At 43.6% G+C, this 17,795-nt stretch overlaps 1 protein-coding gene across 10 annotated transcripts in view; it reads right to left on the bottom strand.

Moving 5' to 3' along the window:
- Window positions 1-17,237, bottom strand: part of tnika (TRAF2 and NCK interacting kinase a) — a 65,957-nt gene extending 48,720 nt beyond the window's left edge. For 8 of the 10 annotated variants that reach the window (XM_079369001.1, XM_079369004.1, XM_079369003.1 and 5 more), the window contains exons 1-2: window positions 16,779-17,236; window positions 3,422-3,487 (exon numbers count right to left, since the gene is read on the bottom strand). In XM_079369001.1, coding sequence (XP_079225127.1) covers window positions 3,422-3,487; window positions 16,779-16,835 — 123 coding nt within the window. In that variant the 5' untranslated portion in view covers window positions 16,836-17,236. Of the gene's footprint in view, window positions 1-3,421; window positions 3,488-16,778 lie in introns of all 10 variants that reach the window. The other 2 variants (XM_079369007.1, XM_079369009.1) reach the window with 2 other exon arrangements.
- Between the last annotated feature and the right edge of the window lie 558 nt (window positions 17,238-17,795).

The raw sequence follows: 17,795 nt of genomic DNA, 5'->3' as shown, positions 1-17,795 counted from the left end.
AAGATTGTCTTATATATGGTGTACTGTACAGTGTTAAACACTAACATCTTCTACTGTATTTACTGACCCAACCTTATTCCCCCTTTAAGTACGCATCACACCCTGTACAAACGCCTGCAGCAGAATGAGCTGAATACTTTTTAGAGTCTTTTTTTAGCTGCAAGAAAAACTCTGCTATCTGAAATGAGAAAGTGTTGTGACCTGACAAAAGGATGAGCAATGACTCATACACCCTGCATATATCTGTCTAACGTCAAAAAACTTTACCTGTTCAGGGTTGGGAACTGTTTTTAGCTCGTAGTTGCTGCATTTGTCCCTCTATGCGACGAGGTTATGAAAGTTTTAATAAGCCCAAAGGTACGTCTACGTTCGTCTATCCACGGATATGAATAATTCAGTTTCAGTGAAATGAAAAACAGTCACTTTGCAGTAAGGATGATTTGATTACCTTCGCTATATGCACCTTTATCTGCATAAATACAAAACATCTACAAGGGATAACGAAATAAAAGCTTTGGTAGAGGACTCATCTGGTGAGTTTTTATTTTTTTATTTTTTAACTGCTGGTAGAAGTAGAAGAAATCAGCGCAGAACTTTTCCCACTTGAAGTCAATGTTCACACAGATACATCAAAGCTAAACTGGCCCCTCGCCACCGAGCTAATTTAATTTATTTTGGGAATCAAAGACAACCAGTGAACTCTTGTTTACAGCCCTCCTGTCTCTGTATCTCTGTATGCGAGCCAAAATCCTTCACGTGTTCCCTTCCCAAGTATTCGCTGATCCATACTGAGGATACCTCAGCAGTGTACATTCTTATGTGCTACTTTTTTTTTTTCTGACATAACAAGTGTCTAAAAATGGTTCAGCGGGAGCAGGAGCAATTCCATTTCACTAATACCCAGCAGGCTGAAGGTCAATTTATCATCCGAGTGAGTCACAGATTCACCTGCTCGCAAGGAGCTGATCCTCTGCAGGCGGAGACGAGGGATCTCAACCGCATGAGGAATTTAAAATAGATGGCATTTTTGCTCGATTGTGCCGCTTATCTGTGTGTGAGAATCCAATCTCTTCTAGTTTGCATCTTTATCTGCTTCTACAGCACTGAACGGCCAGTATTTATAAGTACAAAGGAGAACGTGGAACTTTTTGTGTTGCCTTTGAACTCATATTTTGTGTTAAGATGTCGACTTCTATCAGATATTGCTCACATTTTGTGGAAATCTCCGAACTTCGACTTACTTTGCATCCTTTAAGACAGAAATATCAGCTACCAACACAACTGACTACAACAGGCCTACACAGTTTCCTTTATGAATGACTTAAACTACTATTAACAGCACATATTGTCAATATTATATTGCAGATAAATGTAAAATATTACAAACGTGGATGTGTTAGAGCTCGATGCAGGCCATGGCAGGAAACATCGTCTTGACAGCAAATGAGAAGAGTCACCGCACACAATCCTTTGCTGTCAAGATACACACACAAAAAAATGTTTCCAATTGTTTTCTGGCCAAACAACAGTCTGAGCCGCATTCCCATTTACTTATCTGCCCTCGTAATCGTGAAGCATGGACACAGCACCCTTTGCTTTTTATAAATTGCACCATTTGTTGTTTACAAATGAATGTGGAAAGAAAGCTTTGAGTGTTTGTGAAACAAACGGAGCAGGCTCAGACGATAAACTCAGCAGCCCTGGAAGTTTTTTCCTGAAAATTGTTGCAATCCAGGCTGTCTTTGTATACAAGTTTAAAATCATTACTTAAAGGTGTTTTAATGCTCTTTATGTGTCTATGTGTTGATCATGTTCGCTCTGTCTCCCCTCCGTTAAGGCAAACATCCGGTTTATTTCAGAATGAAACACTCCATTTAAAGGGTTCAGAGCGGACATGCAATGCACCCGTATCTGGTGGAAGTTCTGGGTAAAGTTTTGTCTGAACAGGTCTCTGGACCCGAGATCTCAACACGACAAACCTGGTCAAATCAAAGTGAAAGAAAGTTTTCATATATCACAGTTTACAAAGAATTCTGATGTTTTCAGGCGGCTGTGGCTCACATTAGAGTCGGTCGTCTGTCAAATGAAAGGTGCAGGGTTCGATCCCCAGCTCCTCCAGCTACCCATGTGTCCTTAGACACTTAACACCCTAGTTGTTCCCGCTGCATTGAAAATGTGACTGTGCACATTCAAATCTTCAGTAAACAAAACAAAAGGTAGAAATGTTTCATTTGAATTTCACCCAACAGAAGATGATTGAGAGATGAATTCATAACAGACTATAACACACTCTCTGGCGGTCGATCACAAACCAGTATGGATCAGCTGTATCTGCCACCGACCCAACAGGCCGGGGCTGTTGCCATGGGCGATCTTTGGCTCGGTAATGTATAGGAACAGAGTGGCTGAAAGTCAGCAAGTAAATGAGCCGTGACTTTCACCGAGAGAGCAGAATCAGCAATACACGGGTACGCATAACTCTCCCATTTCTCTGCTGCTTTGGTGGGTTTTTTTTGCCATCTTCTGTTTCGAACACACACACATACACATTTTCTTGAAGCTTGGAGAAACAGATTTTACCTCTGACTGACCTTTCATCTGATCAGGTGTAAGGTGTAAAGCTCCTCTCCATCACCACCTGACCTTGACTCCCTGCTCCATTAGACTCTCTCTCTCTCTCTCTCTCTCTCTCTCTCTCATGCACACACAATGCACTCAGGGGGCTTCACATGCCCATACCTTCACCTGTTTAACAAACACGTGTTTACGGCTGCTCAGGTGATCAAACAGAGTGTATCAAGCTGCCGCCACATCCTGCTCAGTGACAGGATGAACAGCAGAGTCAGGAAACAGGAAGCGGAGACCTGAGAATGGCTGCGCATCATCGGTAAAGGAGGAAGTCTAGGCTGCGACATGGGCCCTGAGATAGGGTTTAAAAACGACAGCGGGACACAGCTGAGAGCTGCTGACAGACAAACACTCACACACACAGCATCACACACACACACAATGAGCACAAGCGTTTCCTGTGTCCCCAGGAAACACATCACACTGAAAAAACCTCAACTTCAGGAGAAATGTTTAGACATGTTAGAGAAAGAAATTGAAGTACAGACAGAGCAGCAGGGAAGTAGAGAAAGAGTCAAGAAAAAGGAGTAAGGGAAATTCTGGTAGAAGCACTTGAATATGTCCCAGTTTCTGCTTCTACTCTCGCCATTTTAGCCTCTCTTACACTAGCTCCATTTCTCTTAAGCTTGTGCGCTGCTTTTATCTTTGTCTTCTCGGTTTCCTTCAGTCACAGAGTCGGCTCTTTATTCCTAAACATGCTACTTGAAGAGCATAAATAAAAGCTGATGATATGGTAGAGTCCTAAAATCCAAGAGAAGACAACCCTGTGTATCCAAGTGTGCGTTTATCTCACCTTGTACACCTGCCCATAGGTGCCATTTCCCACCAGCTCAACCAGCTCAAAGATGCCAGCAGGGTCCTGGAAGAAAAAAGGACACAAAGTGGGGTTAGTGGGAAGAATAGTACTAACATATAACGCAATGATGCTGGTGTCAGATTTGGGTAAATGCAGCGATAAGATTAGGCCCGACCGAAACAGACTTTTCAAGGCCAATACCGATAATAGGAGGCGAGAAAAAAATATCATACTGATATATTTGCAGACATCCTTTTTAAATTCATTCATTAATCTTTAGAGAGAGATATAGATATACACACAATCATCGCTTTCATCCCTCAACAGCACTTACTAAACACTTACAACAATGGAGCAGGAGTCATTTTGGTATTAAAATGCTAATGTTAGCCATGAGGTACAGTGCCACTGTGCCTTCAGGACAAGCTAACCACCTGTTAGCGCACACTAAAACAGATACAGATAGCTGCCTTTTTTAAAAACTGGGAGAAGTTGGACTTGAACTCAAGTGTGGCTCGTGGATCTGAAATGCAGAACTAGCTTGTGTCCGGACTAGCTTAGAATTAAAGTTCTCAGTTGCTATAGCCTTCCAACAGTGAACTGGACACATCTCTTACGATAAACAACTTGAACAGAGGGTAAAACCCATTGACCCCTGCACACATACACTCACCCCCCCCACCCCCTCTTTTTTTTCTCTCTCTGCGCTGCATGTTGCTACGGAATTCCAACAATAGTTGGTATTCACCCTCTCTCTCTCTTTCACACTCTCTGCTTCTTCTCTTCAACCAGCCAAAGTCCATCCATGTCTCTCTCACCCTTTTTATCTACTCGTTCTCTCTTTCTCTTCTTCACTCCTGACAGAGTCCAGGACGGGGCTTTATTTTCAAGGCTCTTCTTATTCCAAGAGAGTCCCAGAAACAGTGAGCCCCTTCTCTCCTTAGCTTCCTTTATGCTATTAGAAAAGTTTGGGAAATGTTTCATTTCATCATTCATTGTGTCCTTCTAGACTTTGTATTCTTTCTTTTTGTGGGGATGTCAGATCACTGCTGTTGTTCCCTTATTTAGTAAGGTCAGTTCTTATTTATCTCACACTGGCTATCTTATTCCACAATCAGGTGTGAGGTGTTGTTGGGTGGTCCAGCTGGAACTCTTTCAATTTGACTTTGTAATGCTGCAAGTGTTGATAACCTTGAAGTCAGCGCTGATTCTAGCGGGAGAGCTAAAAATAAAAGCGAACCAAAGTCATTTCTGACATCATCTTTCTTTTTCCTCCCCTTTTTCTTGATAAAAAAAAATGGCGGAAATTGCATCAATTAATAAGTTTAAAAATGAGATCTTTCACTTGAGGCAAAGCTCGAGGCTGACTGAATGCTGACTTCTTAAACTGCATTTTTCAGAAGGTCTGCACTGGGTGCTTCTGCAAGGCTGGTGAAGAAGTGATGTGGCGGTTCATAATGAAGGCAATAACACAAAATGATTGCCAACGCAAGAGAGGAAACGGAACGGCTCAGTTGGTAGAGTCGTCGTCTTTCCACTGGAAGGGTTGGCGGTTCAACGTGTCCTTGGACAAGACACTTAACCCTAAGTTGCTCCTCCAAAGGTTTCTGAAGAGGCGTTATGAAGCCAAACAATAGTATCTCTATCTGACTTTTCATTAGTCTAGTAACAGTCATAGAGGCGGGCCTTAAGCCTCCTGGAAAAGAGCACCAGCCTTTCAGTCAACTAAGCCATGCCCCTAATTATGAGCGTTGCATAGCTCTTAACATCCATGTAATTAAAAAGGATGATTTATTTATAAAAAAAGTTAGTGTCGGTGGCGCCGATAGCGCAGCGGCAGCGCGTGCACCATGTTGCGAGGCCTTGTTCCTCGCGCGGGCGGCCCGGGTTCGCGTCCGGCCTGTGGCCACTTTCCCGCATGTCTCTCCCCACTCTCTCCCTGTTTCCGACTCTATCCACTTTCCTCCCCTATCAATAAAGGCATAAAGGCCAAAAATAAACCTTAAAAAAAAAAAAAAAAGTTAGTGTCTGGTCTAAATACAAAAATTATCTTGTTTTTTTGGAGCAAGAAGCCCCAAGTGGACAGTCTAGGAACTGCCGTTTAATGTACCTGCACATTGGCTTCATCTTTCGACACTCAATAGAGGTTGGCGCTTGGTAAGGTGTTCTTTGTCGGCTTGCTTTCTTTCTCTCTCTCTCTCTCCTCAGAATCCTTTCAACTTCTCTCCCTCTCTTCACTCGCTTTCTCTCTTCCTTTCCCTCGCTCTTTCTCTATATGTTTGTTTCTGTGGGTCTCAGCAGACCTGTCAACCTGTCAGCGCTTTCTGAAGACGGGCCCTTGTGCTTTTCTTGCTCTCTCTCTCTCTCTCTCTCTCTCTGTCTCTCCTTCCTTTTCATTTTTTCATCCTTCTTTCTCTGTTGTGTGAAGCACACAAACACACATTCACTTGGCCTCACATTCAAACACCAGACCAAAAAAAAAAAAAAAAACACAGACAAACTCATTCTCTCGCACTCTGTCTCAAGTACATCCTCCCGCTGTCTAGCTCTCTCACACTCTCATAACCAAGCACACACACACATACACACACACACTCGTGCTCTGAGCCAAAAGCACACTCCTACACAAAGGCTACTGTTCAAACGTTCTAACGAGTATGAGTGGGCTCAAACTGAGTGTGTCTAACTAAACTGTAGTGAGAGAAAAAAAAAAAAAAAAAAAAAGTCTGCAAGCTTTTTTAACCGTGCAGTCAGCGACCTTCCTCAGTCAGTGTGTGTTCGTTTGCTTGGCTTTCGGGCCTGTGCAGGTACATTTTTTTCCTCTCCTCACTTCCTTTTTAAACTCTTCAACTGCGTGTTTGTTTGGCAGCTGTGTGAATTAACTCTCTGAGCTGCATACAAAGTTCTGACAGCAGCTCCCTGAGGATGCACTTTCTTTCTCTTGCCGTTTTTTTCACAACAGAAACATCCAGATAGTGTACGAAGTCGACGCACAATACACGCGTAGGGCATATGATCTGGATGCAAATGCATGCAGGAGCCTAAATTACTGGAAGATTACACGATGTTTGCATGCATGTGGAGCCTAGTCTTCCCCATGCACAAACACACTGAGCGAGTGCTGTGGCTGGAGAAACGGAGTGTTTTTGCTGCTCCAGTTCATACATGTCCTCAGGCTCGCTGATAAAAATATAGCACGATATCATTCATATTTTATAGGCCACTTGCAGAATGAGCTCTCAGCTTGCACCGGGCTTTGTCAGTGCAATCTGAGTGTGTGTACATACGTGTGTGTGTGTGTGTGTGTGTGTGTGTGTACGTGTGCATGTCTGTGTCAGTGTTTTATGTTTCCCGATGACTAGAGCAATTTTTGCTGCCTTCCCCTTTTTTTTTTTTTTTTTTGACTTCATGTTGTGTTCCTTCTGAGCATTTGCCGGCGTCACATGACTGCCACATGACCCCACGGGTGACAGATGAATCATGGTGTATTCGTGTACGTCTGCATGAAGCTGCTAAAACTTCGTAGCACATTAAATATAGTTTGACAACAACAGCAAACGGCTGAGAGACGTAAGGATAAGATTCACTCCTCAGTTCTCAAAAAGTGTGTTTTGAAGGTGGTGGTGGAGGTTTGGATTAACCCTGAAGGTGCGATTGACCTCAACACGTTTTAGACTCGCCCGGTGATTCTGATCAAATGCAAAGAACCAATAGCTTACCTGCCTGTTTACATGCTGTATGTACCAGCCAAACCTTGCCCATGAACTTACAGTATGAAGAGTCTCCACAAGCTGAAGCTAAACGGTTTTCACATCTGCACTCCTGAAAACACCTGGAATGTGGAAGAAGCTGCTTAAGCAACAGAGTTCGCTATACTGAGAATACGAATAATATAGACAAGAGTGGAGAACAAAATGGCAAACACAAAACGTAATAGTAACGTGCGTGGAGATCACAGTCGTTGAGTGTATACTCATATTCACCGTGCTGCAGTCACAGTATGGAAACGTCACTCCCCCCCTTTCTATTAGCTCGAGGTGAATATTCTCACATCAGTTCACGCAGATTTGCTACGGAAAAAATACCAGGGGTCTGAGCAGGAGAAACTCCGGATGAAGTCCGAGTGAAAAATGTGGCTGTTTGCGTTCACATACACAGCTCCTCCTCCTTGGAAATATTTGGAGTTTTTCACGAGATTTCTGCAAGTGTGAAAGACCTACTAGAGAGCCCTTGTAACTCACTGAGCACAATTCTAGGGTGGGAAACTTCAGTTCTTTTTTTTTTTTTCCCCATAGTAGCTCAAAATCTCCCAATTTTACCAAAGAGAACGACGTCCTTCAACTTCTTTGATAAGAACCATTTAGAAATGCAAAAAGCCGACTTGGCAGTCTGTCAAACAACAACACTGTTGAAAAGTTAAACAAGTGTCTTTTATAACACACAGCTTACTTCACCTCACTCAACACCTATCGACAAGTCAGGAGGAGAGCTTTAATGTTGTCTTTCTAGCATTCAGTGCAACATTGAAGAAGTGAACTTTAGACATCCTTGTACATCCAAAGATAAAACTTCTGTTTGGTCTTAATTATTGTGCCTCTGGTTTTCTTTTCCTTTGCTATGTCTCCTTGACGAGGAATGTTTTTGTGAAAAAGCAGAATGAAGCGAGATTAACTTTGGGCACAGGGCCACTGAGATGAATCCACTCTTTTCTTTGAACAGGGGATATCGGTCCTTGAGCAGCACCGGCCATGAGAAGTAATGGGTTTTAGAGTGCAGGGCTTCAGCTCTTGTGAAAGCCACTTCACAACATATGTGAGGACATTTACAGACGGCATTCATTCTTTCCATCCGTGAGCCTTAACCTTAATCCTCTTCAATACATTCCTGATCTTAACTAGTCCTAAACTTAGCTGTAACACCGAAACAAATGACTCACATTCAAATCTATCCATCAGCAAAAAGCCAACACCAATGACCATAACAACAACCTAAGCTTTTCAGATGGAAACTTTAGTAACAGTCAGGGCATGTTTACAATCATCAGACGACAACGTCATCAGAAGTGTGTGACCCATCTCATGATCAGCTCCTACATGAATAGCTATAATGCATGTCAGCAAAAAGCTCTTTTTCTAATCCCACTGTTGTGTTGACCCAGAAAAAGCTGTTTCATCCAATGGGAATGCTTTATACTGACTGCTTATGTAGTCGGGGTCGATCAAGGTATTTATAAATCAACTTACTGTCATCCAGACTTGTGTACGTTCATGAAACAGCTGATGCCAAATATAGATATTTCACTAAAAGAGATACAAGGTGCTAGTAGCAGTTAGCCTACTGCATCCCAACTGCATGGGGACGCTTATGACGTGAACGAGGAAATGTGAAGGGAAGTGATGGAGCTGAAGGAAGGATAAGTCAATCCTGTGCTTCATCCATGTCAGAAGCAGTGCATATTCTTCAGGTCATCAGATATCTTGATTTATAACAATATGATTGTCTCGCAAAATATCAAATAATCCAGAATCACGCAACCCTGTTAATAATTGTATGGGCAACATGTTACACATCATCAGTATGTAGTATGTTACACACATCATATCATGACCCTTCACTTTCCAGAAACTTGATGTCAGAAGCTACATCAAAGTGCCTTTACATTCCATGAAAGGTCAATACAGAAGTACCCGTCTGTTTGAGAAAGCAGAGCCGTTCATGCGACCCGTAAATGTTGTGTCGCTTGTTAAATTCAGAATATCACTTGAGACTTTCCGATCCGACTTTTCCTGAACGTTTCTGTTGTTTCTGGCAAACATGCAACCTTCTAATCCGCCCTAAGCCCTTCATTTCATTCCCAAGAATCAGATGGAAAATGGTGAATAAGTGTGTTTGTGCAGTGAGAAGGTCAGGGTGGGTGCTGCACGTGCAGCAATTTCCCAGGTGACCATTCGGAGTTAAGAGTTTTAACTAAAGGACAAACGGGGGGAAAAAACACTCCACATAAATGGATTCTCACCTCACATTACATCAGATCTGATAGCCTGTTAGGCTCATGTCGGGGATTTATCAGTCTGTCTTGTGGACTGTGTTGAATATGATCATGAAAATAAAACACGCGAGTAAACAGGAAGTCACGTGAGTACTTCAGATAAATTCTGTAACACAGACACTTTAACAAGATTTACAGTTGACAAATGTGTCCAATTTGCTTGTATTATTGTCTGTGAGTTCTTTGTGTGATGTTGTGTATACTGTCCTTCGACCTGTGCTTGTTTTTGTTAGTAGCCGTCTCTCGGCTACAGATGAAATGTAGCTTTTGCGCTAATTCCGGCTAATTTACAGAGATGCTATTGGCTGATCTCCTTAATGAATGTGGACTGTCCTATTAAAGCTTTTGTTGAACACGCCCCTCACCTCCATGTTACCTGGCTAGCTAACCTAACCAGCCCACCTTGCATGTACCCTGTTGACTGATATGTGGATGCATTTGATTGGTTGTCTCAACCTTTTTGAATGTTTGATTTCAATTTGGTACCTATCCTATTTAAATGATGTTCTTCAAAGCGGGTGTTCAGGTTCGAATCTGGCCTGTGGCTCCTTTCCAGCATGCCACTCTTCACTCTCTCCCTACCTGATTTCGGACTCTATCCTCTGTCCTGTCTCTCACATTAAGGCATAAAGAAATGAGTCCTTTAAAAAGATCAAACTCAAGATGTAAGCGCAAGTTCGACAGGGTTTTGCTGCAGTGGTTCAATGTGTGATGTTAAAATAACTGTCCTGTTCAATACTTCTGTAGCTAAATTGGCTCAGATTACTTTGTGTAATTTGTCATAGTGTGTAAATGGGGACTCTCATCATCTAAAACTTGGCTTTTAGTAGTTAGACAATCAGCAACAACAACAACAACAAAAACTATTCTATTCCTCCTGGCCTGCACCATGCAATAAAAACAGAAAGTTAGCATCTGGCCTGTAAAAATATGGGGCCATTAGTGGGCCGCAGCACAAGAGCTGGAGTGTGAGAAAATAAATATTGGACTTATATTCCTCAGGTGGCTTAAAAACAAGACTCCAAACGAATGCTAATGCTGCTCTGTGTCTGCTGGATATGTTAATGGGGAACTTTAAAGTGTGTTCGGAGGCCCCAAGGTGGGAACAAAAAAAATCTATGAGGTGTTGATTCTGCATATTTTTGAAGAGTGATGGTAGCTTAGCAGTGCATGAATTGTCTCGGTGCAGTTAAATAGCTCTGCTTTAGGTGTAATGTGAATCTAAAATAGATGTGTCTGAGCACTAGAGAGCAGCCAGGTGAGTGCAGTTAATGTCTTTAGAAAGTGAATTACAGAGGAGTGGGGTGTATTGAATTAAAGACCCTAAGAGGATGATAGGAGTCATGCTGGGGCCGGGTCTGCCTCTTATAAAAACCACTTACACTTTAACAACACGACTCACTCCTGTGTGCTTTAACAAGGAGGTGCTGTGGTAGCCTAATTCCCCCGAGCTCCTCACCCAGACATGTCGAGTACATTAACAGGAGTCAACTCTTAATCGCAGATTTACAGCCCAGCCGAAGACGATCCAGGCCGTGGAGTTTGTTCTGCGATGTTAATGAACCCATCCCCTCTCTTCACCTCCTCGATCTGTCCCATCCGTCTCTGCCAAATCCGTCATCTCGCATCTTTCTCTCGCCATCTCTCGGTCCATCCCTCCGTCCCACTCATCATTCATCTTCTCTTCTTCATTTTTCCTGTCATTTCGATCCATCCTGCCCTGCAGCGCCACGTGTTCAGAAACCACAGGAGGGATTCAGCTCCTACTATGGGCTTGTTTACGTGCGCTTGATTCCTTCGGGCACTCCAGATCAAGTGTGTGTTTACACTTTGTGCGTTACAGTATGAGAGTGAAGCCGGTCGGTTAGAGAGCACGGTCTTTGGTGTCTGCTGGTGTTTTTTTTTGTGTTTTTTTTTTTAAAGTCACACTGAACATGTTGCATAAAACACGAAGCAATAATCCAGAAGATCACAGCTTCTGTTTATTTCTCATGTTATGGCATCATCTTTGCTGATTTCCGTCCTGTTTACGCTCTCGACACTTCTGAGGAAATCATTTGGTAATCAGAGAGACTGTGATGTCTTCTTCTAAGAGTTTCATTTTCTTTCCCTGCACGCTCAATAACTGTGTGTTTAATGACTACAAACAGATGTTTTCGACAAACAAACCAAACTAATTTTTTCTCCTAGGAAAGAAAAACAAACATCTTACTGACATTTATTTTTATTGTGTTGTCTTATACAGTCACTCTTTTTATTTTAGCACATTATATTCTATGATTTTGAATCCCATCATATCACGTATGTCATCAGTGTACATCTTTTGTTGTACATCGTAATGTATGATAACATGTTCTATCATATATTATCATATCATGTGGTTTTTTAATACTCTCAAGAACGCCCCCTGAAGAGGGAATTACGACTGGGAAAAGACTTGAAGAACCTTCAGCAACCCGAGTTCAAATCCAATATGTCCGCTACTACGTGCATCGACAGGGATGTTTAACATGGAAATGTAAAAGTTTAACAGCAGCTTAGTCGTCTTCTTGTGTGATTAAATCCATCACACCGCCGGTATCGTGCAAGTTCTCTCTGTGGAGGTGTTGTCAGGTTATTCTCGCTCAGAAACCATCACAGAGTGTGTTGTCTTATCATCTGGGGATACCTTTGCTAGCAAAACAAAAAGGTATCCATGGAGATACCTTTTGAAAAAAAAAAGTTTCAGATTGCATAATTTACATATTAAGCAATACTACAGCTCTGTTGGGCAGTGGGCCCATCAGAGAATAAACCTTCATTGTTCACCAAATAAGGTGGTGAACAAACGCATCTGGAATGTCGCTTGTCCGACTTGTCCGCAACTGGAACGCGGTTAACTCGGGTGTCATTCCCAGCTCCGAGATCAGAGTTCCGAGGTAAACGGAACGCAGCATAGAGTCCGATAGATATGGGATTTTTGAGTCCAATACCGATAATGGGGAGGGAAAAAAATCCCCATACATTGCCTGATATCTTACTTAAATCTATCTTCAATTAGTAGAGATCCCTCACATGCAGTTATCAATCACTTGTGGAAAAGATAAGTAATGCTTGTTGTAAACACAAACAGTTGTCGTGACAACTGTCAGAAAGACAAACAAACTTTTTGGCTTTGTACAAACTGTTAATTAAAACTATCCAAAAAAAACAAGTGGAACTTGTTTCAGCTTCTTCCACACTTAAGCTTATGATAGGAATTTCATTTGGCAGATTCAAACAAGCGAGGACCTCATGTTCATGTTCTCATGCATTCAGAGCCAACTTCTGGAACTAAGTGCTCGTGTACGTGTAACAGAGAATTAAGAGACTAGATGCAGCTCCATCAGTGACTTGGGGGCGAGAAAATAGGTCAACTAGAAGCAGGCAGGCGGAGTGAAAAGGAGGGGAGGGAGGGAGAGGGGCATTTCTCAGCGACAGACTGCCATACAGTATATAGACTATTCATGAATAAGCTCTGTGTAAGCCTTGGGCACTGCTGTGGCCTTGTTACTATGGCGTTCATGGTGAGGGGCCGAGGAATGCGGCCTTACTGGGCAACAGGGATGGAGGGAGGCGGGGGGGGGGGATGTGGAGAGGGCTCTTTGCTTTGGACTACTTTAGTCACTGGTCACATCTCACCCTTCCAGCCTTACTGTCGCTTTTCTTTTTCTCTCCTCTGTCTGGAATGATCCCTCTAAATCCTCTGTGAATGCATCACTCCAGCTCTTCACCTTTTCTCTCCGTCACTGTCTCTCCATCCTCACCTGCTCTCGCTTTTTCATCTCGGCTCTCACACCTGAGTCCCTGCTCAGCACACTCCTCTGTTGGCAGCGTGCGGGTTTGTGTGTGTGTTTATGTGACGGCGGAGGTTGTGCTTCCTGCTGGTTCCCCATCTGTTGCTCTCCTCAGCTGACTGGGTGAACTCGTGCTTCTGACGCCTCTGACCTGTTTGCATACGTACGCGCGTGTGTGTGTGTGTGTGTGTGTGTGTGTGTGTGTGTGTGTGTGTGTGTGTGTGCTGTGTGCACAAGTTTCGCTTTACATAAATCAGAACCACTGTCTGTATAAAAAAACCCACAGCGTCTGTCTCGACCTCCTTTGGTCTTTTTGCATCACTGTGAGTCACAGGGAAGACGGGAAACAAGCGGTGACATCTCTGTGACTCCAGCCTTTCCTGCTCGAGTGAAACACGCGGCATACACGCAGGTGCAGACGGGGGTCAGTGTGTGACAACGGCGAGGTGTGCTAAGGCATTTTAAAAAAAAGAGAGAGAGAGAAAGAGTAAGAAAAAGACAAAAAGGGAAACGTGCAGAGCCAGCAAACTCGAAACACCACTTCTCTCCTTGCTACTTCCCACTCAGTTCTTTCTGTCTCTTGAATGTGAATGTGTGTGTGTGTGTGTGTGTGCAAGGGTCAGTGTGCCCAAGAGAACCCCCCCCCACACACACACAGACACAATAACACAATCCCTCATCTCCACCACCCGGGTCAGTATTATAATCTCGCCCCCCTCCACCCTGCCAGAGAGCCAGCTGACCTATTTCCTGTCAGAACGCATCGTGAAAAGATGGAAAAATGGTCAGAAAAGCAAAGTGAGTAGTAAAGTTGAAGAGATGGAGATACATAGGGAGACAGATTTGATGTTTTTACTTCAATTTTGTGACGCAGACATTTAAAGAAAGAACTAATCCAAATACGGATTCTAATATTTTTTTTATGTTTTTCTGCTGTAGTCCCGCCCCCTTTTTTAAACTGACTCTCTCCGATCTGTCCCAGAGACGGTGTAAGACTCCCACAGCGCTCAAATGTTCTGTCACGTTTGACTACGAAAACACAAATCTCAGCCAGATGACTTCTTCCGCCAAAAAAATAAACCTCTTGTCCTAATCAGCAGCTAAGTACACTGGCTCGCTAACTGTTGCAACAAAACAACAAAAAAATCAGCTATTGATATCTGTGTTTGCATATTTTCAAACGGACTGATGTTTATCAAAATATTAGATGTATTTATACTATATTTATACTATTTATACGTGTTTGCTCTGTATTTACCATTCATTTTTTGGACGTCACGTGTCTTTGGATCACAGTCATTCTGTGTTTACATCTGTGTAATATGAAGCTATGAGCTAACCAAAGTGTGCTAACATTAGCCTGCTAACAACAATTCAGGCCATAGCTAATTGAAGCCAATGGTGCTTAATTACGATGCGTTCTAACTGGTAACTCTTTCATGCTAACGTGAGTGAAGACAAGTTGGAGGTGTGCCGCTGGAGGAGAGCGGAGGTGTCGCCAAACAGCCGTTTGTTTTGGCTTAATGCTCGTGCTAAAGGGCAACATCTCATCTCTTTTTACACAACCAGCCTTAGAACTGGAAATGTGTTCTTTTTACTCATTCTGACTTTTGATTGAACTTAAGTGAACAAACAGTAACAAGATTCGGAAGCTGTCATATGTTTCTTATCCGTGACTGTGCAAACACAAACACGCTGAATCAAATAAATAAAGGGTGTGAAATGATCACTTTTGATGAGTTGTGTCCATGCATGTAACAGAAACCTGAGCATGCGTGTGTATGGGTATGTGTGTGTGTGTGTCCTTGCAGCGGCCTCTGAGTCACAGTGAGAGACATGAGCTTGCCATCACGCCTCTGAAAGAACAGAACATGCATGGCCTGACTCCCAATGCACAGACACTTCCCCTCCTCTTCCTCGTTCCTCTTCATCTCGCTCCCTCTCCCGCTCTTCTCTCACGGCCCCCTTTTTTTCTAAATCTCAGACCTTCGTTTCTCCACCCGTCAAAACATGCATCACGTGTGTAAACCTTTGCGAGTGTATCGTCGTTTGTTGTCAACAGTTCGTTCACCTCCCCGTGTGACTGTGAAGCCTTCATGCAGCAGGCAGGCCAAAGAAGGAGAAGGTGGGCAGAGAGAGATAATGCTTAGAGACAGAGCGGCTGGCAGATAGACAGGGAGGTGCATTCAGTCAGTCGCACAAACACGATGCAGGGAAGAAAAAAAAAACAGGCAGTTAAAAATGGACAGGAAAGAGGAGGAACTGAGTAGACAGATGAGCAGAAACACTGAAGCAAGCAAAGACACAGACAGGATAAAGGGCACAAACACAGGCAGTCTGACAACTACTGCAATGTGTGTGTGCATGTTTGACATATGCATGTGTGTGATTTGGTTTCATTCCTCACAATAGGAAACAGGTTTTTTTAGCAAGAGCTTCTTCTTTTTGTTTTACTCCTCTACAGCGTTCGCATTACATGTGTGCAGCTGATATTAGCCCGGCAGACACACACACTGAGAATATCACACACGTACACAGCATGCCCAGCGGAGTGAAAACAAGGGTATCCACGCATAAACACAAGCGCAGGGGGCTGTTAGAGAGAGAGAGAGAGAGAGTGTGTGTGTGTGTGTGTGTGTGTGTGTGTGTGTGTCTGTCTGAGTGTGTTGTGGTTTGCAGCAACACACCGGATGAACAAAAGAAAGTGGCTTATTGCAGCATGCAGTGCTTCTGCTTTGATGAAGATGACGATGAGGTGACTACAGGTAGCCTGACACTCTTTCTTGCACAGGCAAACACACACACACACACACACACACACACACACACACACACACACACACACACACACTAGATACAGGTGTAAAGAGCTCCAAAAACAGCGAGAAGGGGGAACTAGTTTTCTGTTTAGAGGTGGAAATGTAGGACCTGAAATCAAGGAAGGAGTTTGTCTCCTTATTTCAACTCAAGAAAATCTGCATTGTGAGTGTGAGTATGTGCATGCGTGTGTGTGTGTGTGTGTGTGTGTGTGTGAGTGTGTGTGTGTGTGTGGGGGGGGGGGGGGGGGGGGGGGGGTTAAGAAGGTTAAATTCCATTGCTGTCTGATTCAGGGCCTATAGTGTGTCCCAGTGGTAATATATACAAACCCTTGTATACAGATTAGCAAAATCTCTGCTATTACCTCCACTCAGCCCCTTACACACACGCGCGCGCGCGCACGCACACACGCACGCACACAACCATCCTGGTGTATATAGCTTCAGAAGCACGAGGCAGTGGTCACGCTATATCTAAATACACTGTTTCATCTTTCATTTGACACATTGTCTCCTACACATCCGCCTCTCGCAGCCTCCTGCTCCTTCTCCTTGACTCCTCTCTCCTGCCGGTTTGCTATTCAAAGGAGCGCTGTGAGGTGCAAAGAGAGGAGAAACCGCACAAACCGGCCACTCTCATTTACGAAAAATAAATAGTCATATTCTTATCTTACCCTCAAAGCGGACAAGTCGATTTCGTCCAGACTCCGAGCCGGGGAGTCACTCGCCATGATGGAGGGCACACACGCCAAAAAAAAAAGCTCGATATCCTGAAACGGCCTCTGCTGTCACGACTGTGTGGTCCTCTCTCTCTCTCACTCTCTCTCTCTCTCTCACTCTCTCTCTCTCTCTCTCTCTCTCAGTCTCTCTCCAACAAAGTGATGTCTCTGCGAGCGGCTGGATAAAAACAGTCTCCTTTCCTTCTGCTCGGTGCCTCGCGCCCGGTCAATGAAGCCAGCTAGAGCTCAGCACCGGGAAGCAAGAGGGTCGCGTGCACCAGCAGCTCGAGGTCCATATCTGCTGCAGATGGAGACGGTTACAGGAGGAAGGTGAGCGCGAGAGGAGAGCGTGCTGCTGATACTACCGGCGCTGCTGCTGCTGTGACAGTAAGTGAACATGCTGAGGGAGGGGGAGACAAGTGCTTTTCTGCCGGCAAACCACGCCTGTTTCTGGGCGGGCTTTGGTGAGGCAGCCAGGACTCCCAAACTTTTCTCATTTTTCTACTTAACTCATTAAAAAACTAACGACTAACTGTCCTGCGGTCCTGCAATGTTGTAGGTTTTTTTTTTTTTTATTTAATTTTTTTTTTTACGTGGCAATGAAAACAGAAATATAGTGTAATGAAAGTCAGAGTTGGGATTTTTTTAAAACTATCATGATTTGAAAGAAGCATTTTCTCAGTGCTTCATCTTCCTTTACGCTCTGTGTTCCCTTAAAAACGGACCTCAGCTCATCACTTGCATTCCTCTCATGTCTCATTTAGAGTTAAGCAAACACTAAATGTCATAATAACACATGTTCTTGATTGTAGAGTCTGTTGAGGCCCTAGGCAAAAATCAATTGGGGGGGCCCTCCAACCAATGTCAGCAGGACAAAGAGTGAGTTCTGTCAGATGAGAATCCCTAAGGGAGGTTTCCTACTGTCATTGCAAACGTTTGCACACTTTCTCTGCTGATTTGGGGCCCCCTTAA

This window comes from Symphodus melops (genome assembly GCF_947650265.1).
Source record: "Symphodus melops genome assembly, chromosome: 19".
Classification (NCBI taxonomy): Eukaryota; Metazoa; Chordata; class Actinopteri; order Labriformes; family Labridae; genus Symphodus; species Symphodus melops.
Note: the sequence above shows the minus strand (reverse complement) of the source record. Positions and strands in the feature narration are given on the sequence as shown.